Source organism: Cricetulus griseus, chromosome 3 (genome assembly GCF_003668045.3).
Source record: "Cricetulus griseus strain 17A/GY chromosome 3, alternate assembly CriGri-PICRH-1.0, whole genome shotgun sequence".
Lineage (NCBI taxonomy): Eukaryota > Metazoa > Chordata > Mammalia > Rodentia > Cricetidae > Cricetulus > Cricetulus griseus.
In genome coordinates, this window is record NC_048596.1 from 29,865,708 (window position 1) to 29,893,025 (window position 27,318).

General features: G+C 37.4%; 1 protein-coding gene across 2 annotated transcripts in view; it reads left to right on the plus strand.

Moving 5' to 3' along the window:
- Positions 1 to 27,318, plus strand: part of Prkg1 (protein kinase cGMP-dependent 1) — a 1,162,521-nt gene that overhangs the window by 158,407 nt on the left and 976,796 nt on the right. For both annotated transcript variants that reach the window (XM_027406413.2, XM_027406412.2), the window contains exon 2: positions 14,814 to 14,980. In XM_027406413.2, coding sequence (XP_027262214.1) covers positions 14,814 to 14,980 — 167 coding nt within the window. The remainder of the gene's footprint in view (positions 1 to 14,813; positions 14,981 to 27,318) is intronic.

Sequence of the window (27,318 nt, forward strand, 5' to 3'; positions counted from 1 at the left end):
TACCTCCTACATCTCTCTCAAAAGAAAAAGACACAAAATTTAAATTATAACAACAAAAAGTATACAAATAATATGACAAAACAAAAAGCACACACACACACACACACACACACACACACACACACACACACACACACACACACACACAAAATGGAGTCCATTTTTGTTGGCCAGTATGATCGTGGCTGATATAACAGTGACACTCCACCAGAAACACTGATTTTTCCTTTTTCAGAAAGTATCATTGCAACTAGCTCCTTGGTGAGGAGTGTGACCTTGTATCCATTTCCCTTCTAATGCTGAGATCTGTCTGGTTTGAATGTATGCAGGTCTTGTGCCTGCTGTTACAGTCTCTGTGGGTTCATAAATGTATAACCCTGTAGTGATTGGAAGATACTCTTTCCATGAAGTCATCTCATCTATCACCTCTGGCTCTTACAATCTTTCTCCCTCTTCTGCACAGATCCCTGAGCCTTGAGAGAAAGAGTTTAATAAAGGCATCCCAGTTAGAGCTGAGTGCTTCAAAGTTTTTCACTCTATTCCAGTTGTGGTTATTTGTATTAATAGCTGTATACTGCAAGAAGAAGCTTCTCTGATGAGGGTTGAGTAATATAGTGATCTATGGGTATAGTGCTATCATGTTAGGAGTTGTTTTATTGATGTAGTCCTTTAGTAGAATAAACGTAGTAGTTTTGCATCTAAGGACCAGGCCTATCTAGTCTCAGGTTCTCAGTCCCTCTAGTAGTGTCAAGTATTGGTTCCATCTCATGGAGTGGGTCTTAAGTTCAGTAAGAAAGTGGTTGATTGCTCTGATAACATTAGTGCCACTATTGCACCAGTCTATCTTGTAGAGAGGTCTCTATTGTAGGTTGCAGGATTTAACTGGGTAGTAGTGAAGTAAAATCTAATCTCTTTTATCTGGTGGCATGTAGCGTCCCCCTAGAAGCATGAATACAAGTCAGTAGGGGTGAAACTCCTAGTTGGCCACCAGCTCAAATTCTTCAATACAGCTTTATTGTTAGGTTGTGGAAGGTAACCAATAGCCTTGTCAGTATCTTGTAATGTTTGGGGGGCATTCCTGAGACCCCTTTAGTCAATGTCTCATCAAGATGAAACCCTTTTCTGCCATTGGGGGTTTTACTTTCTGATATAAAATGTCTAGTTGAGGCATTGTAGCTCCCACTCTATGGTGACTCACATGCGCAAGCTTCTCCAGTAGTAGGTCTCCAAATGGCTTTTCAAGAGGCCTTTAGTATTAGCTGTCTCTCCTCGTATTCCCTTCTTTACCCTACACTCCCCCCTCCTATTTGGTCCTCCTCTTCTCGCTTCTCCTTTGTCTGTTTATAGCACCGTATTCTATTTCCCCTTTTGTGGCTGATCTACATCTCCCCCAACCCCTGCTTTGGTCCCTAACTAGCTACCTAAACTTTATATGCTTATTTGTATTGAAGCACACATGGAAAACTTAAATGTTAACATCCATATGTATGAGAAGACATACAGCCTTTGTCTTTTTGGGGGTCTCGATTATTAAAATTGCTTACCCCTTTCATTTATACATTTTCTAATATCATGTTTTCAAAAGAGGTAGCGAAGGAGTTGACTTTTAAATGGCTGATATCCCCCAGGAACATAAGGGATATGTAAGTGTGACGATAACTTGAGGAGTCCAAAGTAAAAGAAGGTATTCATTTTATTATGTGCAAAAGCTTGGCTGTACTGACATTTAGAACTCCAAAATATTATATTCGGCATAGAACTCTTAATGATCCTCATGGCACAGTCATTCCTCTGAATGGTGTCATTTACAACACAATTCTCAGCTTAGGAAATAAATGGAGGGGTGGGTAATGAGGCTTGTACGGTGGTGGCTGAGTCAAAGTATGATTAATATTGAGTCACTCTGATGTTCTCTATTGCCTGCCTTTCCTCCCTGATGCGTTTTTTTCCTTTATCTGCAGTAAGTTGTCATGAGAATCAAATCTGGTAAACCAGTTTCTTACATGGGTTATTCTGTCAGACTGCTAACAAGTGTATTTGCTCAACATTAAGGGAGACTTCTCACTGCCAAGATGGAAGTCTCATTTTGATTTAATTCTGGTTGATTGCCATTTTACTTGGATAAATGAGGAGGAAACCAGGTTATTTAGACACAATCATTACTGCAATAGATGTTACAAGTTTTCCTATATATTTATTTAGGGGTGTGTGTGTGTGTGTGTGTGTGTGTGTGTGTGTGTGTGTGTGTGGTTGTGTGTGTTCATGTGCGTACAATCCTCCTCTTTATAAAACATGAGACAGTAGGTCTTACTGTCTTTCTTTATGCATAATTCTGTTTCCAACAAATTTCAGTTACTCTGAAACTTGTGTGCTTAAAGAAATCTAAGGAATAAACCCACAGGGATAAGCCTGGGGAAAGCAGTGTTAATTATTGCTAGGCTAAAGGACAGGGCTCATTTGTAATGAATGATTGATGTCAGAGCTAGCCAGACCAATGATATAAAGTTGTTCATATTAAACATTATGGCTTTGGGGGCTGGAGAGATGACTCAGTGGTTAAAAGCCTGTATTGTGCTTGTGGAGGATCTGACTTGGGATCTGATAACCCATGTCAGATGGCTTACAACCACCTATAACTCCTTCTTCAGGGATATTTGATACCTCTGACCTCTGAGACATACTGCACTCACATAGTATTCCCCCCTACATAATTAAAAATGTTAAAATAAATCTTTAAAACTGTGACTTTTGTGGGGATCAAAAGGAACTTCAGCCATTGTATCTCTTTGAAATGTGTCATTCCAGATGTATACTGCCTTAGGCCTGTTTCCAGATCTTTGCTATTTCTAATCTTAAGTAGATTAGAAGTCTCCCTTCTTTCCCTCAGCTCCGCTTGGGGGCTAATTTGATCTCTGGGAACCTGTTACTTCTTCAAGCCTAAGCCTTCTTGAGAAACAACACATGGATTTACTATAACTGGATATTTAGGATGCTTCTCTATCTGTCATCCTCACATCCATTGTGCCAGTCCTATAGTGTTTACTTGCAAAATGAAGCACTGGAGTTGTTCACATTTCCACACATCTCTTCTAACACCCTTCTAATGCAGGCCCCCAGCTTTGTAACTGTGGGTCATCTCCCCACATAGGACTTTGTAACTCAAGGTACAAGTCATGAAAACTTACGGACAGAAAAAGGTCAGTGAATGTACAAGGATCAAAATTTAATTCAAAATCACGCGCGGAATGAATCTGAGATGTTTCTGGCAGCACTCGGGCTGTTGCTGCATTTGACTTGACTGAAGCCTTGGTTTTGAGCGCATAGATGTATACGCTGCGCCACAAAGTCCCTTGTGCTATGCAAATCCTGCTGAGGTTGTTGGAAATGTTCTGCATTTGAGAAAATTAAAGTTATGAATTACAGAATTTATACTTTTTCATGTACTATTTTATCTGCTCTCATAGCAACATAATGATCTAATTATAGAAAACAAGACTTTTAGCATTTTCTTGCTAGCTGTTGCCAGCATGTAGCCCATCAGTATTTCTTTGGACTATATATTGTGCTAGTTTAAGTTTTGATAGCTTCTGACAAACCAGAATCACTTGGGTAGAAGAAAAAAAAAAAAGAAGCCTCAACTGATGAATTGCCTCCATCAGATTGGCCTGTGGGCATTTCTGGGGGACTTTTCTTCATTAATGATCAGTGTGGGAGTGTGGGAAAGTCCAGCCAACTCTGTCTTCCCTGGGTCGGTGTGCCTGGGTTGTACAAGAAGGCTGAAAAGGCCACAGCAAGAAATCATAAGCAGCATTCTTCCATGGTCTCTGCTTCAGTTCACACCTCCAGACCTGTTCCGCTTGAGTTCTGCCCTGACTCCCCTCAGTGATGGCCCATTCCTCCAAGCCAAATAAGCGCCTTCCTCTCCAAGATGATTCTGGTCAGTGTGTTATCACAACCATGGAGAAACAAAATTGGAACATCTATTGTTAGAATGTTCAATGCTAAAAATCAGTGCTTGAGCTTCCAACTTGAGTATCACACAAACTGTTCAATGAGTTTTGGCTTAAGGTGAGAACATTATTTTCAGTAGTTTCCAAAATGACCCTAAGCATCCTTCTGCCATCCTGTACTGTGGATTTATATGAAATGGTATTCTTCTCACTGATAATAATAAAATCAAAAGATTGATGAACTCTGAAAAAATATCTGACAATTCTAAATCTCAAAATGTCAAATACTCAGCAAAGATTTATTCATGTTAAAATAAGCAAACACTGTGTCTCATTAATATGCTAATTTGCTTTTTTATTTTTAATAAATGTTTGAGTTCTTTTAAAATAAATTTCTATGTGGTTTATCAGTAAATGCTTGTTTTATATACCTAGGATATATCTATCTATTTGCATAATGATCATGTTTATCCATATACCTAGGGTTATGTAAAGATTTCCTGGCTAAAGAGGAGTACTGGGGAAAAGTTCAAGACCTAGGTCACCATTGTATCTTGTTTGAAATAGTGCAGTGTCCTTTCTGAGCCTTACTTCCCTTCTCCTCTCACATGGCATTTTCCTAGTTTATTAACTGCAATCCACGTGATCTCTTAAGACATAATTCATAGCTTATCACTTACTATCCTCATTTCATTCTCCTCATAGATTATTCACATTCCATCAAAAGTCTAGTTCTTTCCCAAGAGCTTGCAGGTCCCTGTCTAAACCAGACTCTGCTCAAGTCTGCAAATTCATCTCAAGTTGCCGCTGCTCCTGCCCAAGAGCTTCTAGCTCAAACTTGGCGACTGTTTTGAAACCCTGGTATTTATTACCCCCAAATGATCAGTTCCTTCTGGTTTGTGTACATTCCTTTAAGTCTTTCATGGGGTGGATCATCTTATCTTTAAACTTCTGCCTACATGTTTCATTTTCATGCTGGTCTTTGTCATGCCACCTTCTAATCCTTGGCATTATGCACCTTTATTTTTTAAAATTCCAGACAGTTTCTATACATGTCTCTAGTGTTCATGCTGTGTTATCTTCTTTTTCTGCTATCATACGAGTCCTAAGAATACAGAGGTCTCCTTCCACTTATTACTGTACATGTGGTGCCTAGTACTGTGTTTTCTGATTGAACCGGTGGATGAAGAGAAGGTGGTTTTGACTGAGCACATGACTAAAAGGTTTACATACCTGAGGCAGCATTTTCTAAAAAAGCATTGTGGGATGAAAATCAAAACTTGTATCTGCTATTTTTTTGACTACTAAGACTAATTCATTCCTCCCTCCCTCCCTCCCTCCCTCCCTCCCTCCTTTCTTTCTTTCTTTCTTTCTTTCTTTCTTTCTTTCTTTCTTTTATTTTTCGAGACAGGATTTCTCTGTATTGCTTTGGAGCCTGTCCTGGAACTTGCTCTGTAGACCAGGGTGGCCTTAAACTCACAGAAATCCACCTGCCTCTGCCTCGAGAGTGCTGGGATTAAAGGCATGCACCACCACTGCCCAGCGCCTAATCTGTTTCTTTAAAGAGTTTTTATGTGTGGAGGATGGAGGTTGAAGGCTAAAGTGAAATAATATAAGTGCTAAAACTCTGACAGATTATCCAACTCCAAGAGAGCAGTCCTAAACACATGCACCCAACAGAGACACTAAGTGGACTTAGGTTATGTGTGTGTAACTATTACAGTTATAGAAGGGGTCATGAATTTGAGGGGAAATGATAGGAGACATAAGAGGAGTTGATGGGGGAGGAGTGGAAATTATGTAAGTAAAGCATCTGCATTAAGAATTTTCAAAAACATTATAAAAGCTCTCAAATTGCTCTTTCCTACATATTAGTCCCACTTAGACCTGGAATATCCACCAGGGGAAGTGCAGGTATTTCCACAGATTCCCTACCCTGCTCACATCCCCTTATCCTGCCTCTAATCTCATTTATTCCAGAAGGTGACAGCAAAGTAGAATCTGTGACAGGGCTGTGTGCAGAGTGCCACCCAGTAATTCTTGTACCTTTGTTTTCTTTTAATTGGCAGGTATTAGTTTGTGGTATACAAGGTGTTGTTGCAATACACGAACAGACTAGGAAATGGTCACATCAGAACCATTAGCATACACAACCCCTGGAACAGTTACCATGCTTCACTGTGAGAAGATTTAAAATCCCCTTTTAAATGTTTTGAAAAATATACTCTGCTGAACCTCACTATGTAATCATCTTTCAGAATTATGAGTAGAGTTTATTTCCACCAAATATATTTTTATTGGCAGTGACCTTACTTCAGTATTTAAATCACTTTGTGGGAGATTGTGGCTGCATTTTAAACCCGTCAATCATGACTGCCTGCATATACCTGTAGTGGCTGAATTTTAGGCCTAGAAGTGCTGTACTGAAAAGATAATAAATATTAAATATTTGCTTCTGAAAGGAACAAACCTTCAGAGGACAGCATGCTACATGATATATAGGTAGTGAATAAAAGTTATGAAATCACATTTATTTATCTTCCCATTTCTCTGCCACCCTAAACCCTCTCTGTCTTCTGCAATGAAAACTTAAGGCAGGTCGTTCAGATTACAATGTCTAAATCATTACACAGAGACATATATCTAATATTATAAAATCAACATATTAGATTCTACTGTAAGATATTTATGTGCAAAGTATTTAGTGTTTATTACCATATCCAGATTCCTAAAATAAAGCCATAGGATTTAATTAAATGAGTTAAAAATGATGAGTTTTATTATTACTTTTTACAGTTTTTCTTATATTCTTTTCCTATAGACACAGTGGAAACTTCTATTTCTTTGGTGCATTTTTGTGGGGAGAACCCAGGACCTCCTATATAAACTGAGCTGTTCTTGTAGCTCCCCAGGAGCTTGCCTTTTCTGTCAAATTCAAACATTCATTTTAATTGATGGTTACACTTCCATAGACTTTATTCCTCTTCCATATCTGTATATAGAGTCCATCTGGAGCAGAAGTACAGAATGAGAGGAAAGAAAGCGAGACAGGATAGGTAAGCACACTAGAATCAAATCAGTTGACCTCCATTGCTAAGCTCAGGAGCTTTTACTCCCTAAAAGAGGGGGATCTCTCTGAATGAACCAATGTGAATGCTTAAATTCACTTTACTTTTATTTTATTGTGGTTTTTTTTGTGTGTGTACATCAAAAGTCAGCATCAAGTGTCTGTTCTGTTTTGTTTCTAAGACAGGGTTTCTCTGTGTAATAGATCTCTCTATTAGTCCTGGAACTCGCTTTGTAGACCAGGCTGACCTCAAACTCACAGAGATCCTCCTGCCTCTGCCTCCAGGGCTTAAAGGTGTGTGCCACCACTGCTCAGCTTGTTAGAATCAGGTGTCTTTACAGCTCTCCATCTTAATTTTGAGACAGGGTCTCTCACTGACCTAGAACTCATTGATTCAGCTAGACAGGATGACTGAGCAAGTCCTTAGGCTCCTCCTGTCCTTGTTACTCCAGCGCTGCCATGATAGGCATATGCCATCAACCTGGCTTTTTATGTGAGTGCTGGATATCTAAACTCCAATCTCCATGCTTGAACCACAAACACTTTACTGAATGAACCATCCTCCCACCACCATGTTCTGTGAAATTACTCCCAGGGAGACATGAGCAAATGTGTACTTACCCCAGATAGGAAACCGACAACAGATTGAAGTATGGATACTACCCAAGTCCAACTACGAGAACCTGTAGGTTTTATTGGGAAATGTTTAAATATGTAGGTGAGGGGTTATTTAATGGACCAGAAATGACCCAGAGACAGGTGTGCCATCAAAAGCTCAGTCCAGCATTGAAGAATGCCTTTTCTAGATAGTTCAGTTGGTCTGAACCTCTTCCAGGCATCTTGGCCAGTCTGTGTGTTTTCTTGGGAGCTTTCCTTGCCTCTGTTTCTTCCAGGAATCTGATGGTCTGGGCCATTTTAGGCTGCTTAGCTTATCAGTGTGTTTCTCAGAAGTCTTTACTGTTTATATAGCCTTGGGAGTCTGGGGTCTAGTACTTGGTCAGTTATAGAGACTCCCTAAGTGTTTGAGTTGCTTACTTTCTGTGCTTAAGGAGTTCCTTTGATTGATGGAATGTTTTCCCATCACCATTCCACTTTGAATATGCTGTGTCTTAAAGAGCTTCCCTCCAAGATGGAGGATGTCATCTGGGAGGAAATTGCTATGTAAGGCTCTCTAAGCCACAGAATTATTGTCAAATGGAAGCACTTTCCTGCTTCTACTGTATATGGTGAATTTACTGTCCTTTATCTGTAAGAGTTTGAAGCTTAAAAAGTTGAAGTGTGTAAAAGAAAGGCATAGACAGAGACACATAGAAACAAAGTAACAGAGTGACAGAGAATATGCATGAAGGAATGTAAACATACATGTGAAAAAGAAAGGTTTGTATTTTAGGTTGCTTGTCAATGATCTTGAACATCAACTCCCCAGAACTTGCACTTTTGGTGCCTGTATTTTCTTATATGTCAAACAAGCATAATAGCCATATCTATTCTATCTCCTGCTCAGCTTAGGGTGTTAAAGAATAAAATGTCCTATGTAGGGCTGTTTAGAAAGCATGAAATAGTCTTTTCAAATGAAAGAGAATATTATCCAAACACAACTGTTATGGCTACAGATTTTGTAGCATAATATTTACTTTTGGATTTCATAATTAGGATAATTATTTGAAATTGGAAAATAAAATTTAGTTTTAGAATTAGAAGTTGAAGCATTTAGGCAAACTATGGTCTCAGAAGCCAAACAGATTAATCTTTAAATCCTGACTCTGCCTGTCACTAAGTGAGCATCATTGAACATTTTGAAAATGGCTCTGAACTCCACCATAATGAACTCAGAGAACCACAATGAAGCATAAATGAGGCAAGAATTTTGCATATTACAGAACACAAAGTAGCTATTTAACTCATATCAATAATGGTCCAGCTACTGCAACTGTGATGATGACTCGGGTTGTCAGTTTGGGGCTAAGTTTTCCCACTTATTTTCAGAAACTTAGGACTCACACAGCTTTTACAACTAGGACTGAGAATTAACCTTTTAGTCCTGTTTTAAATTTTTCTTCAGGACGATTCAGAGTCCTTCATGTATTAAAGTCTGATACAGAATAGTATTTGGAGAGACAAGAAGGTCTATCAAAGTTTTTGCTTCCTGAGACATGTCAAGTAGTGGAACAGGCTACTTGGCTTTAGTTGCCTGAAATTAGATGACTCAAGTGAATTAACCAAGTCATTATTTTCAGCCAAGGGAAAATCTACACACTGGGGTGTGAGGCAGGCAGGCAGGGTTGGTAGAAGATCATGTTATTTTTTTGTGCTATTGAATGCAAGCACATTTAAAGAGTATGGTAATTTATCCCAGAGACTAATTGTTTTAAAATGATTCATTTGCTGGCTGATTATAGAAACCAAGGCATTGCTGTAATTTAAATGACAATGTATAGTGTGGTGAAGGTATAAGGCACTTGGCACTGACATCATGACATCCAAGTATGTTCTGAAGTTGCCCAAGATAGTGACTAACTTAATGAGTGTTTGTAGTTTGATTGTGTCAACTGCCCTGGAAACAAGTGGTTTCTAAAAAACTGGTTATTTAGCTCACTGAAGGTTCAAAATTGCAACTAGGCATATAAACTTAGGCCATGTGTCATATTTTCTTTTCAATCATTGCTCAATTTTGTTGTGTGGGCATCTGGACATCAGTGATAGAGTTAATTCTTAATAGATGGAACTACATAGTTCTTAACATTCTGCAGTTTGATGAGTATGGTCTAACTTATTTTTAAGTAAAACACTTTACAGCACTTCTACCGAACCTAACATGCACTTTTCTGATATCAAAGAGGGAGCTTAGAGAACAAGAGTTTGATCTGCCTCTTTTGGAGACTGCTGTATTTTAAGTTAGGGTCACTTTTGTGAATGACCAGATATGTGTGTCCATATCTGCACAGTTGAATGACTGAATAGTTGAATGAGAAAGTTTTAATATTGATCTTTTGAAGATTGATGAACACCTACAAAGAATGATAATTTTCCTGTCATTAATATAAGCCTCTATTATCTGTCCATAGCTTGCCTGTGATTTCAAGAGCTATTTATCATTATTCTTAGTCAGTGACAATAGAGGGGGGAGCTTTACTTAAAAGAAGGAGAATGTGTACATTGTTGTTGAAGTGACATTTAAGCAAATGAATATTTTATGGGCTAACCAGCTTTCCTTAGTATCAATTATTAGTTCTAGAATTAATTCTGAAGGCTATAAATTCTTTCTGTTCCCTCATGCATATTCTTGCTATAGGACTGGAAAAGTTCTAGCTGAATTGGTGGATGTGAGCATCCTGACCTAAAGTCATTGTAGACAGGTTATCAATTTTGAAGAAGTATCAAAATTGGCCAATAGAATCATCCAATTAAAATTTACCTTTAAAAACTGTCAGTTGGTCATATTAATTCTCAGCCATTTTATACCTGTAGAGATGACCCAGGAAGACTGTGCACAGAGCAGATACATTCTCAACAGGATCTTAATTGAGTAGCAGCCAGAGAACTATTTCAAGAACTTTTTTATTTATTCTCTGATGGGTGATTAATCAAATATTTCATTGAAGATAGGTGGGGTTATCTTCTGAAATGACTCCCACAATCAGGACTGCTGGAGGTCTTATGAGGACTACATCTGAGTGAAAAGGCTGTGGATTGTCAACAGGGATAGGACTTGGGAGTTTCCTACTTGCAGAGACCATATTCTGGGCCACAGTGACCTTGAATTGCATGGATCACTTTTCCTGATATCTGAGCCCAAATATGACCATTGAGAACTAAAGAGACTGATTTGTTTTATTTAAATGGTTGACTATACAAGTTTTGTGTGCAGATATTAGATTGTTTTGGCTGGTTTCCATGCTTGGAGAGATCTTAATGGCTGCAACTATTTCAGTGCCTAGAAGTTCTTTCCACACTAAAGAATTAGATGCAATTCATACTCTGCTGGGGAAGGCTGCATGTGGCATCCTTATCATTGCCTTGGATGCCATTGAGGAAACTCTGTCCTAAAAACAACAGTGAAGAATTCAGACTTCTGGAGATAATTCTTTTTATTTTTTTATTTATTTTACATGCCAACCACAGTTTCCCCTCCTCCTCTTCTCCTGTTCCCTCCTCCCACCTTATTTCTAATCCCAGCCCAATTCACTCCTCAGATGAGGTAATGCCTACCATAGGGATCAACAAAGGCTGGCATATTAAGTTAAGGTAGGACCAAGATCCTCCCTGCTGTATCAAGGTTGAGCAAGGATCCCACCATAGGGGATAGGTTCCAAAAAGCCCACTCATGGGCCAGGGGCAGATCCTTGACTGACTACTAGTTCTTAAAGCCATAGAGAACACTTTATTTTGTTCTTGGCATGTGGGAATTGCCTGGGAATCCTTTATTCAGGTTCCTACAGGAAATGCCTAAAATGTCTGTTAAAAGGAGGGCCTGATTTGGGATAATACTTGCTGACAAGGGCAGCTTGGAATTCTGTCTTAGTTAAGGTTACTATTGCTGATAAAACACCATGACCAATGCAAAATGGGGAGGAAAAGGTTTATTTGGCTTATGCATGGACATCATAGTTCATTACTAAAGGAAGTCAGGACAGAAACTCAAGAAGGGTAGGAACATGTAGGCAGGAGATATACAGAAGCCATTGAGAAGTACTGCTTACTGGCTCAATCCTCATGACTTATTCAGCCTGCTTTCTTATAGAACTCAGGACCACAAGCCCAGGGATGGCCTCACCCACAATGGACTTGGGCCCTCTTCCATCAATCACTAATTAAGAAAATGCCACACAGGCTTGCCTACAGCTAGAGTTTATGGGGGTTATTTTCACAGTTGAAGCTCCTTTTGCTCCTGTGGGTGTAACTTGTGTCTAGTTGACAGAAAACAAGCCAGAACAAACTAGATCACACAGAGGCCCAAAGTTTTCATCTTGATGTGGTGCAGAGATAATTTGTAATAGTTTATTGACAAAGAGTGTCATTTGACAAAGTCTGTATGGGGGTATAAATTATGTCATAGTCTTCTCTTGATCCATATTTATTCATTTATTTGTATTTCTGCAGCATTGGATACTAAAAACAGGATTTCATGAATGATAGCACTCTAACACTGAACTTCACCTAAAGCCCAATAAATTTTCTCCATGCTGACACAGGTGCACCTGTGAAGCCTTGAGTATTTTTCTTCAGAGACCTGAGATTAAATGATCTCCACCCAAAATGAAATTTGGGAAATATGTGTCCCTGGAATGCTCTGGGATGCCTTACTAAATGCTTGGGAAATTTGCATGATGGTCAGAGATGGTCTTCATGTTCCTTGTTTCACTATTTCTGTATTCATAGGATAGCTCAATAGCACTCTATATGAGGGAAATTCCTTTGATAAAATAAATTTCTTGATGATAAAAACTCTGGTATTTGGGGAAATACTTATAAATTAGCATATATGGGATTCTATATGAAGGTGCCACTAGCCTTTGTAAGGTCATGGTGAGAAAGAATAGTTAAGCATGCAAGCTTCACGAAGACAACTTTTGCATCTTGTTTTAAACTCTAAAAAGAAACAATGCAGTTTTGGCCTGAAAACATAGTTTCTGGCACATGAGAATTTAAAAATAACGCAGAACACCAGAAATCATGCAGCCGAAGAACTCCACCTCAGAAACAGGACTTTTAAAATAAAGGCATCATGAGACTCTTCATACTTTTCCATCTATCACCATCACTTCCTGGAGTGAAAATTCCTGCCATTAGTGCTTTCAGGATGTCAAGAATATAAAAGCCAACCTCCTCCTGGATGCCAATCATTGTCTGTGATCATTAATTAAATGGAAAACAGATTAGTTTTATTTTCTTCAAAGTAGCTACTGCTTATGCTTTACTTTTGAAATGATTTTTTTTTTGCAGAAAAATACACATCCATTTTAAACTTCAGAAACATGCAAACTATAAATGTAGGAAAATAAAAGAAAAAATATAATTCTGTCACAGAAGGCCACAAAGTCAAAATTTTGTTGATTTCATCTTGATATTGTTTGAAGTCATGGTTGGATACTTTGGTATATTCCTCTTATTGCTGCTTCTGTAGTCGTTGCTACTACCAAATTTATTCCTTAGTGTTTACTGAATGTAATTTTGTATTGTCACAGGATTTACATAGAAACAGGTTTCATGTTTTTAAAACTCTTATTCTTAAAAATGGCATCTTACAGATGATACAATGGAAATTCAGAAAAGCAAGGAACATTGTAGAGCTGGCCAGACTATCTGAAGACCTGACAATGTGTAACTTCAATGCTTATTATTTTTATGAAAATTCATTACACCTATATTTACCCTAAAAATTCTTCATAGTGCCTTTTGTCATAACATATCACAGCTTTCTCTATGCCTCTATTACTATGAATAAATGTATTTTAATATTTTTAAATGAGTTTATAATATAATTACATCTCCCCCAACCCTCCAATATTTATTTCTTCCAAATTCATTTTGAATTTCAGAAGAGCCATCTATTTTCAGAGTTTTACATAGAAATAAAGGTGTAAATATTTTTAATTTAATGTACATCTTTTTAACATTTAAACCCAAATTATTGTGACTCACAGTGTGTGAAGATCAGGCCTGGTAGACTTAGCCTACCTGAGAAGTCATACAGAAATGGAGGAGAGGGCTGGTAATTCAATCAGTAGTCCCTACTGTAGGCTATTTCTCTGAGAATGTGAGTTCTCAGAGTCAGTGTGAACAAAGGCCAGCTTGTCTTCACATTTTAAAAATTCAAGTCTTTCAATACAAAAATCCAAATGTGCTGCTTCACATGTACTGCCAAGGACTCAGATTTCATTAAACCCAGTTTCTGACTTACAGTATGGTATCCCCCCACTTGACAATATATTTCTTAGCATTGGTTTCTCATTGGTTTTTATACTCATAGTAAGTGGTGTGGAAAGTCTTATCCTTCAGTGAATAAAATTATCACACTCTTTTAAGTTCTGCCAAACTTCACTGATAACCACTGAATCCCAATTGGAAAATTTGTTTATATCTTTCCTACTGACTACCTGTATTTAATTCTAGTTCTAAATCGTATGGTTTTTTTGAATATCTTGTTCAACATAGTTTTTTATCTGTCTCATTAGTCTAAATGAAGATGCTCAGAGAAATAATGTTTTCCTCAGAAGGAAGACATTCAGATGAAAGGTTGTCACATTTCTGCCAGTTGTTTGAAGGAGCTAATTAGGAATCTGTTCCTTAAAACACTCCAGCTAGACTATGTCTTGAGCACCCATACCAGAGTGGCATTAACAGTAGAAGTATGGTGTACAGAAGAGAGCAAATTATAAACATAAAGCCTAGTAGATGATTCATGACAAAGATTGTGAATTTTCTTTTATAATATATAGAGTGAAAATTATTTCTTTTATGATTTTGTAAACTTAATTTGCATCTATTCTTAGACCAAATTATACATTTTAATTTAATATGCATCCATTCATTTTTCCCACAATCTTTGTACATTAAAACATTGTAAAACAAATTGAAGCTACATGCTTGCTGTTTGTGTGTTGGTCACTTACTAGATGATAGTTTGCTTAAAGGAAAATTTCTTGTTCTCTTCCTGCTGTCATGGTGCCGTTTTGTCAAACCTTTCAAGAAGATCCATTTTTTTGTGTGCCAGAAAACTGCATAGCTCCACTGAGCCTTGAGAATGATGAAAGGCTGGTCATACATGTCAGTAACTCCTCCCTCTCTTGCCTTAGGTCAAAGGATCTCATAAAGGAGGCCATCCTTGACAATGACTTCATGAAGAACTTGGAGCTGTCACAGATCCAGGAGATTGTGGATTGTATGTACCCCGTGGAATATGGCAAAGACAGCTGCATCATCAAGGAAGGAGATGTGGGATCACTGGTGTATGTCATGGAAGGTATGGTTAGTAACCTGCTCCTCTATCACTCATTCCTTTCCAATCTTCCCAGCTTCTCAAGGATTGCAATATGTTCTGTGGAACATGCCTGTCTTGTTCCTTCATTGGGAAACAAATCGAAAGATACCAATAGGTAACATAGTTGTCTGATTAGATGAAGTTTGTTGTTTATAATATTAATATAAGGATTCTATATTAGTTTTCACAGCTATAGAGAGTCAACAGTGTGAAAATGATACTGTTTGCTGACTGAATGAGACTGCACACAATTGCACTGTTGAGCATGCTGATAATGAAAGGAAATGGGAAGTCTTTTAGGTCAGATAATCAGCGCCTTCAACTCTACTCTTAACATTTAATACAAGACTAGGTTTCCTGTCATTGCTTCTTCTGGGTAAATATGTTTTCAGTCACTTGCATATATATCACAGAGACAATGAAGACTGAATAGCATATTAGCCATCTAATTAAAAAGAGGGGAGCAGGTTTTACAAAACCTTCAGAAACTGAGGTAGAAATTGTTTTGATAAATAACTTATCCATTTACTATGTAAATATGTTTTATGTCTAAGTAAATTTTAATAATGATTGTTTCTAACTTGGAATTTACAATGGTGTATTTTCCTTTGTGGGAACAATCTGAGATGTTGTTTGAAATAGCTGACAAGAAAGTGAGTCCAGAAATGCATGTACTAAAAGTTCTATTTGGTGTGGTATGTATGGCCAGTGTTCAGTCCAGAGCATTCATGTTGAGTGATTCATGACTCCTATAGTCTCTTTCAAGTTTTAGGTCATTAAGATAAAATGTGTGCTGAGGCAAATCATATTTTCTCTGAGTTTCAACAACCCAGTTTATAAAATTGGATATTCTCGTGGTAGCATCTAGAGGTGTTTGAAATGGCTAATGGCTTTAGTAGGAAAGCTTGGAAAGTTTCTCATCAAGATAAAAGCCCAATACAGAGTTTTTGACCGAAAAATATTATTATTATTAACATTGATAATGGCTGAACTTTTTGCCTATTTTACAAGATTATAAGGAAGCTAAATAAGATAACTTACATGAATATTGATGTAAAGAATAAAACATAATAAAATAATAATGTTTTATTTGTTTCTATTAGGTGCTTGAAAGTATACTTAAATGTTATGTGTACCTTTATGCTTTACCTTTTAAATTTTTATTTGTAGTCTTCTAGAATATTTGGTTTTTACATAGCAGTATCTGTCATCTTTCCTTTTAACATTTTCACATTTTCCCACATTAAAAGCTTCTGCTCAAGGCCAAAAGGTATAAATATTCAGCTAAGGTTTCTCTTGATAAAACCAAAACACAGTAAGCACATATGTAAGTATTATGCACATGGCAGAGAATTGTAGGTATAGGAATGGGTTTACAAGGTAGGTATATTGTGAGACAATGAGTAGGCAGGATAAGAAAAATGGGAAGGAATGAATAAGAGCCAAGTACAGATTATGAAACTAGAGGCATTCTTCTAGGGATGATTAAGATTAGGCAGCACATTAAATGTGTCAATGGTGTCACATGATTTGATTAGTCAGAGGTTGTGCTAGGAGGCTATCTATGTACAACATAGCCATCATATAAAGCAAGATGCACTTTTAATTTGATTGTCTTCAAATTGTAACCACTAGCATTCCACTGCAGCCTGTCTAGCTGAATCAATGAGTTCTAGGTCAGTGAGAGACCCTGTCTCAAAATTAAGATGGAGAGCTGTAAAGACACCTGATTCTAACAAGCTGAGCAGTGGTGGCACACACCTTTAAGCCCTGGAGGCAGAGGCAGGAGGATCTCTGTGAGTTTGAGGTCAGCCTGGTCTACAAAGCGAGTTCCAGGACTAATAGAGAGATCTATTACACAGAGAAACCCTGTCTTAGAAACAAAACAGAACAGACACTTGATGCTGACTTTTGATGTACACACACAAAAAAAACCACAATAAAATAAAAGTAAAGTGAATTTAAGCATTCACATTGGTTCATTCAGAGAGATCCCCCTCTTTTAGGGAGTAAAAGCTCCTGAGCTTAGCAATGGAGGTCAACTGATTTGATTCTAGTGTGCTTACCTATCCTGTCTCGCTTTCTTTCCTCTCATTCTGTACTTCTGCTCCAGATGGACTCTATATACAGATATGGAAGAGGAATAAAGTCTATGGAAGTGTAACCATCAATTAAAATGAATGTTTGAATTTGACAGAAAAGGCAAGCTCCTGGGGAGCTACAAGAACAGCTCAGTTTATATAGGAGGTCCTGGGTTCTCCCCACAAAAATGCACCAAAGAAATAGAAGTTTCCACTGTGTCTATAGGAAAAGAATATAAGAAAAACTGTAAAAAGTAATAATAAAACTCATCATTTTTAACTCATTTAATTAAATCCTATGGCTTTATTTTAGGAATCTGGATATGGTAATAAACACTAAATACTTTGCACATAAATATCTTACAGTAGAATCTAATATGTTGATTTTATAATATTAGATATATGTCTCTGTGTAATGATTTAGACATTGTAATCTGAACGACCTGCCTTAAGTTTTCATTGCAGAAGACAGAGAGGGTTTAGGGTGGCAGAGAAATGGGAAGATAAATAAATGTGATTTCATAACTTTTATTCACTACCTATATATCATGTAGCATGCTGTCCTCTGAAGGTTTGTTCCTTTCAGAAGCAAATATTTAATATTTATTATCTTTTCAGTACAGCACTTCTAGGCCTAAAATTCAGCCACTACAGGTATATGCAGGCAGTCAGACCATCTATCTATTATGCCTTTGTAGATAGAAAAGCTGAAAGATTGGGGATGTTAGAAGTAAGGTCACTGCCAATAAAAATATATTTGGTGGAAATAAACTCTACTCATAATTCTGAAAGATGATTACATAGTGAGGTTCAGCAGAGTATATTTTTCAAAACATTTAAAAGAACATTTTAAATCTTCTCACAGTGAAGCATGGTAACTGTTCCAGGGGTTGTGTATGCTAATGGTTCTGAAAAATGATGCCATTACAAGAAGGCAAAATTGCAACAACACCTTGTAGCCACAAACTAATACCTGCCACCTAGGCCTCTCAAAGGTACAAGAATTACTGGGTGGCACTCTGCACACAGCCCTGTCACAGATTCTACTAAACTGTCACCTTCTGGAATAAATGAGATTAGAGGCAGGATAAGGGGATGTGAGCAGGGTAGGGAATCTGTGGAAATACCTGCACTTCCATGTGCTTCCTATTCCAGGTAAAACTTTGAATATGGAAACCCCATTTTTTCTGCCTAAAATCAATGGCATCTTAAATTTTATTTTCTTAAATTTTAAAAAACATTCTTGGCTTAACAGAAAGGGCTCTTCTTTTGCACTATCCTTAGGCCCCCATCAACTCCTTGGTTTGATGCATTATTCACAAATGCAAGTCTCCTATATTCTCGCAACTATTCCTGGCCTCAAATTCCTACTGACCCCTTCTCTGCATAAATTAAATGACTGACATTCAAAGAGGGATAGGACATTACTCTCTTTCACATTCACTTGCTGATGTAAAGGAATTGAATACCTATGAAACAGTCCATAGCAAGATAAACAAACCATATTTGCTGGTCTCCTGTTGCTATCTTTCTCTAAAATAGGTGGAATGTGTTATTTTTATAATTACTTTAGGAAACCACACTGTGTTTAAAAGAGCATCTTATGAACTCCTAATACCAAAGCAAAACAAAACTTATATTATTTCAAAGCTTATAAACAACCTCCATTCTTAACACCAAATATACATTTTTGACACCATACTTTAGATGGGGTAGCAGAGTTGGAGACAGGGAGCTGAGGTATTTATATGGCACATGGAATAATTTCATGTTCTTTAAGCATACCAAATACTAAAGAGCTTTAAATATGCTGGAGCTCATTCAGGGACATAAATCACTTGCAAAAACGGGAAACATTTTGCCTGTATGTGGAAAGTTTGGGAAAAAAAAAATAGCTTCTTAAATACATACACTGCTCTCATATGGAAATGGAATCTTTTGCATGACTCTAGATAACAGAAGGAAATGTACAAGCTACAAAGAATTTTTTTTAGAAAGCTGGAGAATCAATAATCTACTAATTAAAATGTTCCAAAGTCAAATGAGGAGCTTTTGTGATGGTGAGCACCCATCTCTGGAGGCATTTTAGCAGTGATTATGTAGCACCTGTAGGAGAGCAGCTGGGTGGAAGAGGGACTATATGTCAGAAAAAATCGCATCTATTCTATCGTGTCCCCAACAATGTGAGAAACTTCCATAATTTGTGAAAATAGCATTCTCATAATTAGCTTGTTAGATCCCATAGGTCATAACAGTTCCTCTTGAAATACTTCAAACATTCAAAGCTTTGGGTAGTGTTGATTTTCATGATGAAAGATAATTATAAGCTGATTTTTGGACACTTCATGGTTTCATGCAGTATTTTGTTTCACCTATTTATTTTTAGTTTCTCATGATGATTGTGTTGAAGCTAATATTTCGGCCTCCCAGAAAGCATTTTTTATTTGTTAAATGATGCCAAGTAACTTTCCAAAATGGTTTTATTAAGCTGACAATGTCTGATTGTGGCTAATATGGAATTTGAATTGTTTCTTGTATTTGTGAAACTTTTATCAGCTAGACTGGACTGACCTACTGGATGGAGAGTGCAGCATTGTTGGTGTTTTCAACTTGCCTCTCTGCTAACTTCCCAGAGAAGAAACTCTTTTCCTAACCTAGGATCTCCCCCAGCCCTTCTGAAGAGTCCTTGGTAGTCTGCACATTTTTTATTGGGTAGTTAACTTTAGACATATGTTGGAGCTTACCCCTTGACCATTATCAGTATTGTAAATATTTATCTTAATCTAGGGCATGTATTTTAGGTCTATAGTGACACCTGATGGACAGCAGTTATCTTTTGCATATGTGTGTATCTGTAAAGGCATGCATTGGAGTTAAAATGTGAAATTACTAATTATCCATAGACAAAGTGTTTATTATTAAAACAAACTGTCCTTTTCAAAAGTAGATTCTGGAAAATATTTTAGGAATTTACTTCTATTTTTATTGTTTTCCAAATGTTCTAAGAATATAAATCATCCTGAGAAGATGGCCATTTGCCTTTCATCCCTCTAGAGTATTTTCTTTGTTTCTTTAGTTAGATGTTGTTAAGATATTTGAAAATAATGTTCAAATCAAAGACTTTAGTGACAGTTGTTTGGTGATGTAAGCTGAACAATATTTTTGTTTAACCACAAAAGGATGGGAAGAATGTGTTTATTAAACTTTTATTGTAAAATTCAAACAGAACTAACAAGGACAGGAACTCAAGCAGATTGGGACTTGGAGGCAGGAGCTGTTTAGAGAGACCATGGAGGAATGCTGGCTTTCTTAAATTTGAGTTTGCCTTGGCCCCCCAAATGCTGGGGTCACCACCTTGCACAGCTGTGTCTGACTTGACAGGCACTCTTAACTAATGAATCCTTGTGTGACTGTTTAAAATGAAGCCTTACCAGTTGAACTGAATTCATTACATTTCAAAAAGGTAGCATTGTGGATTTTCTCAGTTTGGAAGGTTTCAAAATAAAAAATAATTGAAATTTGCCATGCATATAATTTTGAGATGGTAACTGGAAAGGTAAGAAATTTCAAGAAGGAGCCAGTGTGATACCAGCAATGCAGTCCTTTGAGTTAAACATGTTAATGTAAGTCTCCCTTTTCCATGTCATCGTGGATTTAGTATTTTATTTCTATGCTCATTCTTCTTTCTCAAATGTCATTCTTTCCACTCTTCATTTTGAAGGAATTCCACAGGTATTATTTGGGTGAAACTTAAGACCACGTATTGTACAGTTGAAACAGTGGGAAGAAAGTGTGATTAGTACCTGGGCCAGAGTGTAACAACATACTTGATAATGAGGTCAAGCTCACCTCACTCACATCACATGAGATTGTTGGGTGGTGTGCATTCTAAATATTTAACAAGATCCTATAATTGTGGATTCCTTAAAAAACAAACAACCCCCCCAAACCCCATGCATGTATTTCCTTGGAGGCTCAACAAGATTTCCAGTGACTTTTATGGGAGGCTGGTTAGACTAATGCACTTAGAATCCACCCCTCTAATGAGGCATCCTTGAATTGTGTGTAATGGTTTTAGCATATTCTCCAAGGGAGAACGGAAGTTCCAAAACAGAGGAGCTTCAGACTGTGGCTACTGTGGCAACAGCCCACCGCAACAAACAGACTTGGTATAGAGACCATTAGACTCCATCTCAAATGTTCTTTTTGGCATTCTCCAATGGTTTCTCGCTTGACAAATGAGCCTATCATTGCCCATGCTTTTTCTGAATTGAACTTTAGGGCTTGGGAAGTTGTAGTCTGAATCTGGAGTTTTTGCTTTGGTTATTCTATAAACTCCTTTCCAATAAAATATTTTCATCCTAAATCTCTATAAGTATCACACAGAGATTTAGAATCTATAATTGATATGACTTAAAAGGGTATTAAACTGAATTCCAGGGAATTTACAATTCATGCATATTTAATATATCGTGGAATTATTACGGAGTATATTTATATTAGTGATTTATTTAGTTTCTTTTTGGTGCCTAATCTGATTAACTTTGCTAAGGTGAATTGCTCGGCCATATAAAACACTCTGGATCTTTTTATCCATCTGTATTGAAGATAAGGCTTTCAAGTGCAGGAAAAATTAGTCTTCAGAAGAGAAATAGTCAATCAGTTGGTTTTTGACAATCATTTTGTTTGTTCTCTTGAAAGAAAATTGAGATGGCTTTGAATATCTGGATTCAAGCCTGTGAATTTAAATTGTTTATTTTACCAATTCTAGAGTTTAAATGTTTTAAAATTAGAAAAATCTTTTGGAATATTTGTCTTTCATTGATTTTCAGATCAAAATATACATGGCAATGATTAGTAAGCCCTAAAAATCAGATGTCCCCTTTTCACAATATGTCACACTGTGCCTTTGAGGGAGTAGTCTAAGAATGTTTTAATTTTACTATCCCCAACAATTGGAACAGAAAAAAATAAAAACCAAAAAAAAAACACAACAATCAAGAAACCTTTAATGAACTTTTTTTCAAAGTGGCTTCTTTATTGGAATTAACTTAAGAATTCATTTGATTATTCTAGATTCAAGAAATGTAGGATTTAAATTTCTGTATTACTGTATGGTGGCAAAGACTGAAGATATAGAATTGAACATGAATGTATTTTGATGATGGTTGAAGGAAAAAAGACAAATGTACATATAGACAAAAGCAAAAGGTGTTGGTGATGCTTGTTAGAAGTAGTGGAATGAAGTAGGGTGGTTAATGAGTCCGATGATCTGGCAGTCTGTGATATGACAATGCTCCCCTGGGAAAGTAAAGTTGGAACTGAGAGATGAACGACAAAAAAGACCAGACTAACAAGTTGTGGCTAGAAGATTAAGATGAAGAAAACCCCAAGAAGAATGTTGGCATGTTAGAAAGATGGGTTGAGCTGCAGTGGTGGGATGAGACAAGGACACTTTTGAATTTACTTCCTCGTCCTCAGAGGTTTAGACAGAGTTGGGAGTTGATGAGACATGATGGTTTCTACTTTATGGACTATAAAAATGGATTTTACACACAATCACAGTCTGGGAAAATGAATTATAGATTATGGAAAGGACCGGTAGTGCCAGGTGGGAGGTGATAACACTAATTAAGCAAAATTGAAGGTGGCTTAGACTGGGTGGCAGATGGGAGATGACTGAAGTTGTGGTATAATTTGGCAACACATAAATTAGCTGAGGATGTGATAAAAGAGAAAGAGGAATGGATTATTTGTTTTTGTTTTCAAGATGTGGATAATGGAGTAAATGGTGGTGGCATTTTCAGAGGGAGGAAGTAATGAGATGACTTTATGTTTAAGAGAGTGAATTAGGAGATTTGCCCTGAAGATGGAAAGTTAAGGTGCCCCTAGGCATCCCATTGAAGATGTTGAAAGGGCAGTTAGTGTCACTGCGGGAAGAGTTCAGTAAAGAGGCAGGAAAGGGGCAGGGAGGTGTTCTGTTGGCTAAACCAGGCATAAAGCAAAGACTTGAAAAATGTTTCTCTTATTAAAGTACTTGGATATGGACAGCAGATTAAATGAGTGTGTTAGGGTTACTAGACCAAGAAACTTGGGAAGAAAAGTGTTTATTCAGGTTATGTTTGAGATGACTTTATGTTTAAGAGAGTGAATTAGGAGATTTGCCCTGAAGATGGAAAGTTAAAAGAAGTCAGGACAGGAGGCATAAAGCAAAGACTTATAGATTAAAGTAGGGACTTGGAGAAACTTGGGAGGAGTTTCCAAATCACAGCAGAGACAGGATGGAGGAATGCTGTTTTCTGGTTTGTTCCTCACGGCTTGCTCAGCCTGTTCTCTTATAGAACCCAGAACCACCACCCCAGGGATGTCACCAACCACAGTGGATCAGGCCCTCCCCCATCAATTGCTAATTAAGAAAATGCCCTACAGGTTTGCCGATCTTAATGGTGGTATTTTCTCAATTGAGACTCCATCCACTCTGATGACCCTAGCTTGTGTAAAATTGACATAAAAATAGCCACTTCAATAAGTCAAGTTGCATATTTTAACATATCTCATATTTATAGATATTTATAGTTAAGAACTAATTACCCATGGTAACTCTATGAACTGAACTGAAAATTCTTTCCTATTTTCTAAAACTGATATTCTTAAAGCAGCCTTTCTTGAAGTGTGGGCTAGGGCATTTCTAAGTGTTCCTTGAGGTCAGATCACATAACCCCAGCATGCTATTTGTTTTCTGTCTCATTCTCTTGCGAGCATATTCTGGAATGTTGTGGAAGCACACTCTACAGTGCAATATTATAGCATACTTAATGTGAAAACAAGAAATACAGATAACACACTAAGTCAGAAATCAACTTGATTTCTTCAAAGTATAAAATAATCACATTTCTTATTAACTTTTAAAGATTATTTAGTTTACAATTTTAAAACATTATTTATTCTGTAAAAGAATTATTATTTGAAGTGAATAAATATTTTAAAGATTTCTGCTTTTGTATATTTATTATACTTTTGACATTTTTATACATTTTTAATTAAAATATAACTACATAACTTCCCCCTTTTCTTCCTCCATCCCCTTTTAGTTCTCCCTCCCATCCTTCCCATGTTCTTCCCCCAACTCTTTGGTCTCTGTTTCATTTATGATTATTGTTAGATGCATGTAAATTTATACATATGTGCATATGTATGAATAGACACACAAACATGCACACAAACACACACACACACACATACACAAGCTGTTGCATTGGTTTTTGTTGTTTGTGTATATAGAGTTTCAGGGCTGACTTCTTTGTTTTGGATAACCAGTTAGGAGGCTCATCCATGAAAGAGGCTAATTCTCCCTGTCTCAGCAATCCCTAGTTGCTGTAGTTTTTCGTCTATGGGGGGAACCCCACAACATTTTCTCCCTTTCATATTAACATAGTTAATGACTGCCATGGTTCTAGTCTGGTATATGCGGCCATTTCTAGGTGACACTATTTCATGGTCTTCCTTGTATTTGGACTTTGACAATATTCTTGCTTCCTTTTCCAAGATGTTCCCTGAACAATAGATGCAGGAGCTGTGATGTAGATTTATCCATTGGGGCCTGGCTCCAAGGGTCTGTTGATCTTGTGTCAGTTTGTGGTTTTCTGTGGTGGTCTTCATTTGCTAAAGAGAAGCTTCTTTGATGAGGGGTGGCAGCTGCACTTATGTGTGGGTATAAGGGTCATATTTAGAATGTGTTTAGAAACTATGCTGATCTAGGGCAGGGATGGTGGTAGGTTCTTTGCTAAGGTCATTGTGATCTCTGGTCCTGGGAAGCTGGCTAAATTTCTAGTACCAGTCATGATTTCTTTCCTCTTGAGTGCACCTTAAAATCTAATGTACAAATATCAATAAGATAAACCACATGAGCAAAAACTTTGGGGGATTTTCAATAGGTTATATTATCATCGTTATTTATTTATTTATTTATTTATTTATTTATTTATTTATTTATTTATTTATTTGAGACAGGGTTTCTCTGTGTAGCTTTGGAGCCTGTCCTGGCACTAGCTCTGTAGATCAGGCTTGCCTTGAACTCACATAGATCTGCCTGCCTCTGCCCCCCAAGTGCTGGTATTAAAGGCATGTGCCACCATGCCCAGCAGGTTTTAGTATTATAAATCAGTCCAGAAGCTAAAAGTTACAACAACAACAACTGTCTTACGCTATAAACCTATAGACTAATAAGGGCACTGATGTTTGCTTCATGAAGCATATTGGCATTGGCTAAAGCTTCAGGATGTCAGATATTGAGGCCTTTCCCCTAAATTTTGCATAAATAAGACCACTTTCCAGATGTGTATTAAGCGAAGGCTTGGTGATTAGAAGTTGGAAACTTTTGCAATGTTTGGCATTTAAATCAAGGGCAAATCGCCTGTGCAGATATGAGTGGGCAAATAACTCCCATTGAAGTGCTTATTATTGTGTTAATTACATTCCATTTCACAGCTTGAAAGTATCCTTGATGTATTTTGTGGGTTCAGTTTCACACTTTCTAATGTTCTAGAATTGGGAATTGAATTGGGTTCCCCAGTAATTATCCTGAATTAGTGTAGCAGGCTCCTGAAATTTTTTGTTAATTAGACTGCTAGCCCAGAAGGAATAAAGGAATCAAATATTTTTTTAAAAATCTACTCAGCATTTTAGGAAGGAAGTGGTTTTATACTTTGCCGATTACTCAAAGTCTCATTAGATCTGACATTTTATCTTTTGATTACTCAGTACAATAACTCTTCTAATACCATAAAAGGTCTCAAATTAAATCAGAAAGTGCATTACTTCACACATGGCCCCATGCCGTTTGTACAGTTTGTAGCTTTCATACATATGTAAGCTTAAGCTGTCAGTTGTTGATTGGTGGGGATGCCTTTCTTAAAATTCTTATTGCTAAGTGAAGGCTTGAGATCTGGGCTTCTTCCTCTTGTGCTACATAGTGCAAAGAGCTTTGATCATTTGCTAGCACATCTACTTGTTTTGATATCTAACCACCATGGTTCTAAGCACTTTTCATGGAATAAGCTGGAAAAAAACAACAACCCTCAAACCAAAGGATGTTGTTTTCTTCCTTTTGTTGTTCTTGAAAGACAGTATTCTCCTTTTTTTCTTTTAATTCAGCTTTATAAGTCACAGTGAGAATTAAGGCAGTCATCAATTGGATAGAGAGGAAGTCCAGTTTAGGAACCCTCTCTACTGATGCTTAGGGTCTTAGGTGGGGTCAATCACAGAACCTTCATCCAGCAACTGGTGGAAGCAGATGCAGAGATCACAGCTCAGCACTGGGCAGAGCTCTTAGAGTCTAGTCCAGGAGAGGGAGAGGGAGGGGTGATAATATGGGCAAATAGGTCAAGACCGTTTTGGGGATACACACAGAAACAGCTGACCTGAGCTAGTAGGAGCTCACTGACTCTGGACTGACAATGTGGGAACCTGCATAGGACCAAACTAGGCCCTCTGAATGTGGGTGACAGTTGTGTGGCTTGGGCAGTCTGTGGGCCACTGGCAGTGGGACCCTGATTTATGCTGGTGCTTGAACTGGCTTTTTGGAGCTCATTATCTTTGGACGGATACCTTGCTTGCCTAGATTTAGGGGGGAGGGCATTGGTCCTGCCTTAAAGTGATGTGTCAGACATTGTTGACTCCCCAATGCAAAGCCTTATCCTCTCTGAGGAGTGGAGTGGGGATGGGGAGAGGGGAAGGTGGGGGGACCATGAGGAAGGGAGTGGGAACTAGAATTGGTTTGTAACATGAGAAAAGATTGTTTTTAAATTAAAAATGATTAAAAATTGATAAGTAACACTTAAACAATGAGTCACAGTAAGAGAAAAGGCTTAAGAGTGAACACATACAATATATTGTGCTGAAAATTAACTTTTTTAAATGTCATAGTTCAGTGTTCTCTGCAATAATAGGTTTTCTTTCATGCTTAGAACATAGACTTTCCTTCACATAGCTAAACTGCTGAGCTAGGTGTCTGTCTCCCTGTGCTTTATGTTACAAGCTCTAGCCTTTTGGTTTCAGATGTCAGGTGGAGAAATGGCCAGAGAACTAAAAGCCATAAATCTCAGGGGCTTAATCCAGATCCACCCATTAAGCAGCTGTGTGACCAGATAGACATGATTGAAATAATCCTCTTTGAGATTTGTCTATTTTGTTCCTCAACTTTATAGATGACATCATCCTTTCTCTGTAACAATCTGCCCA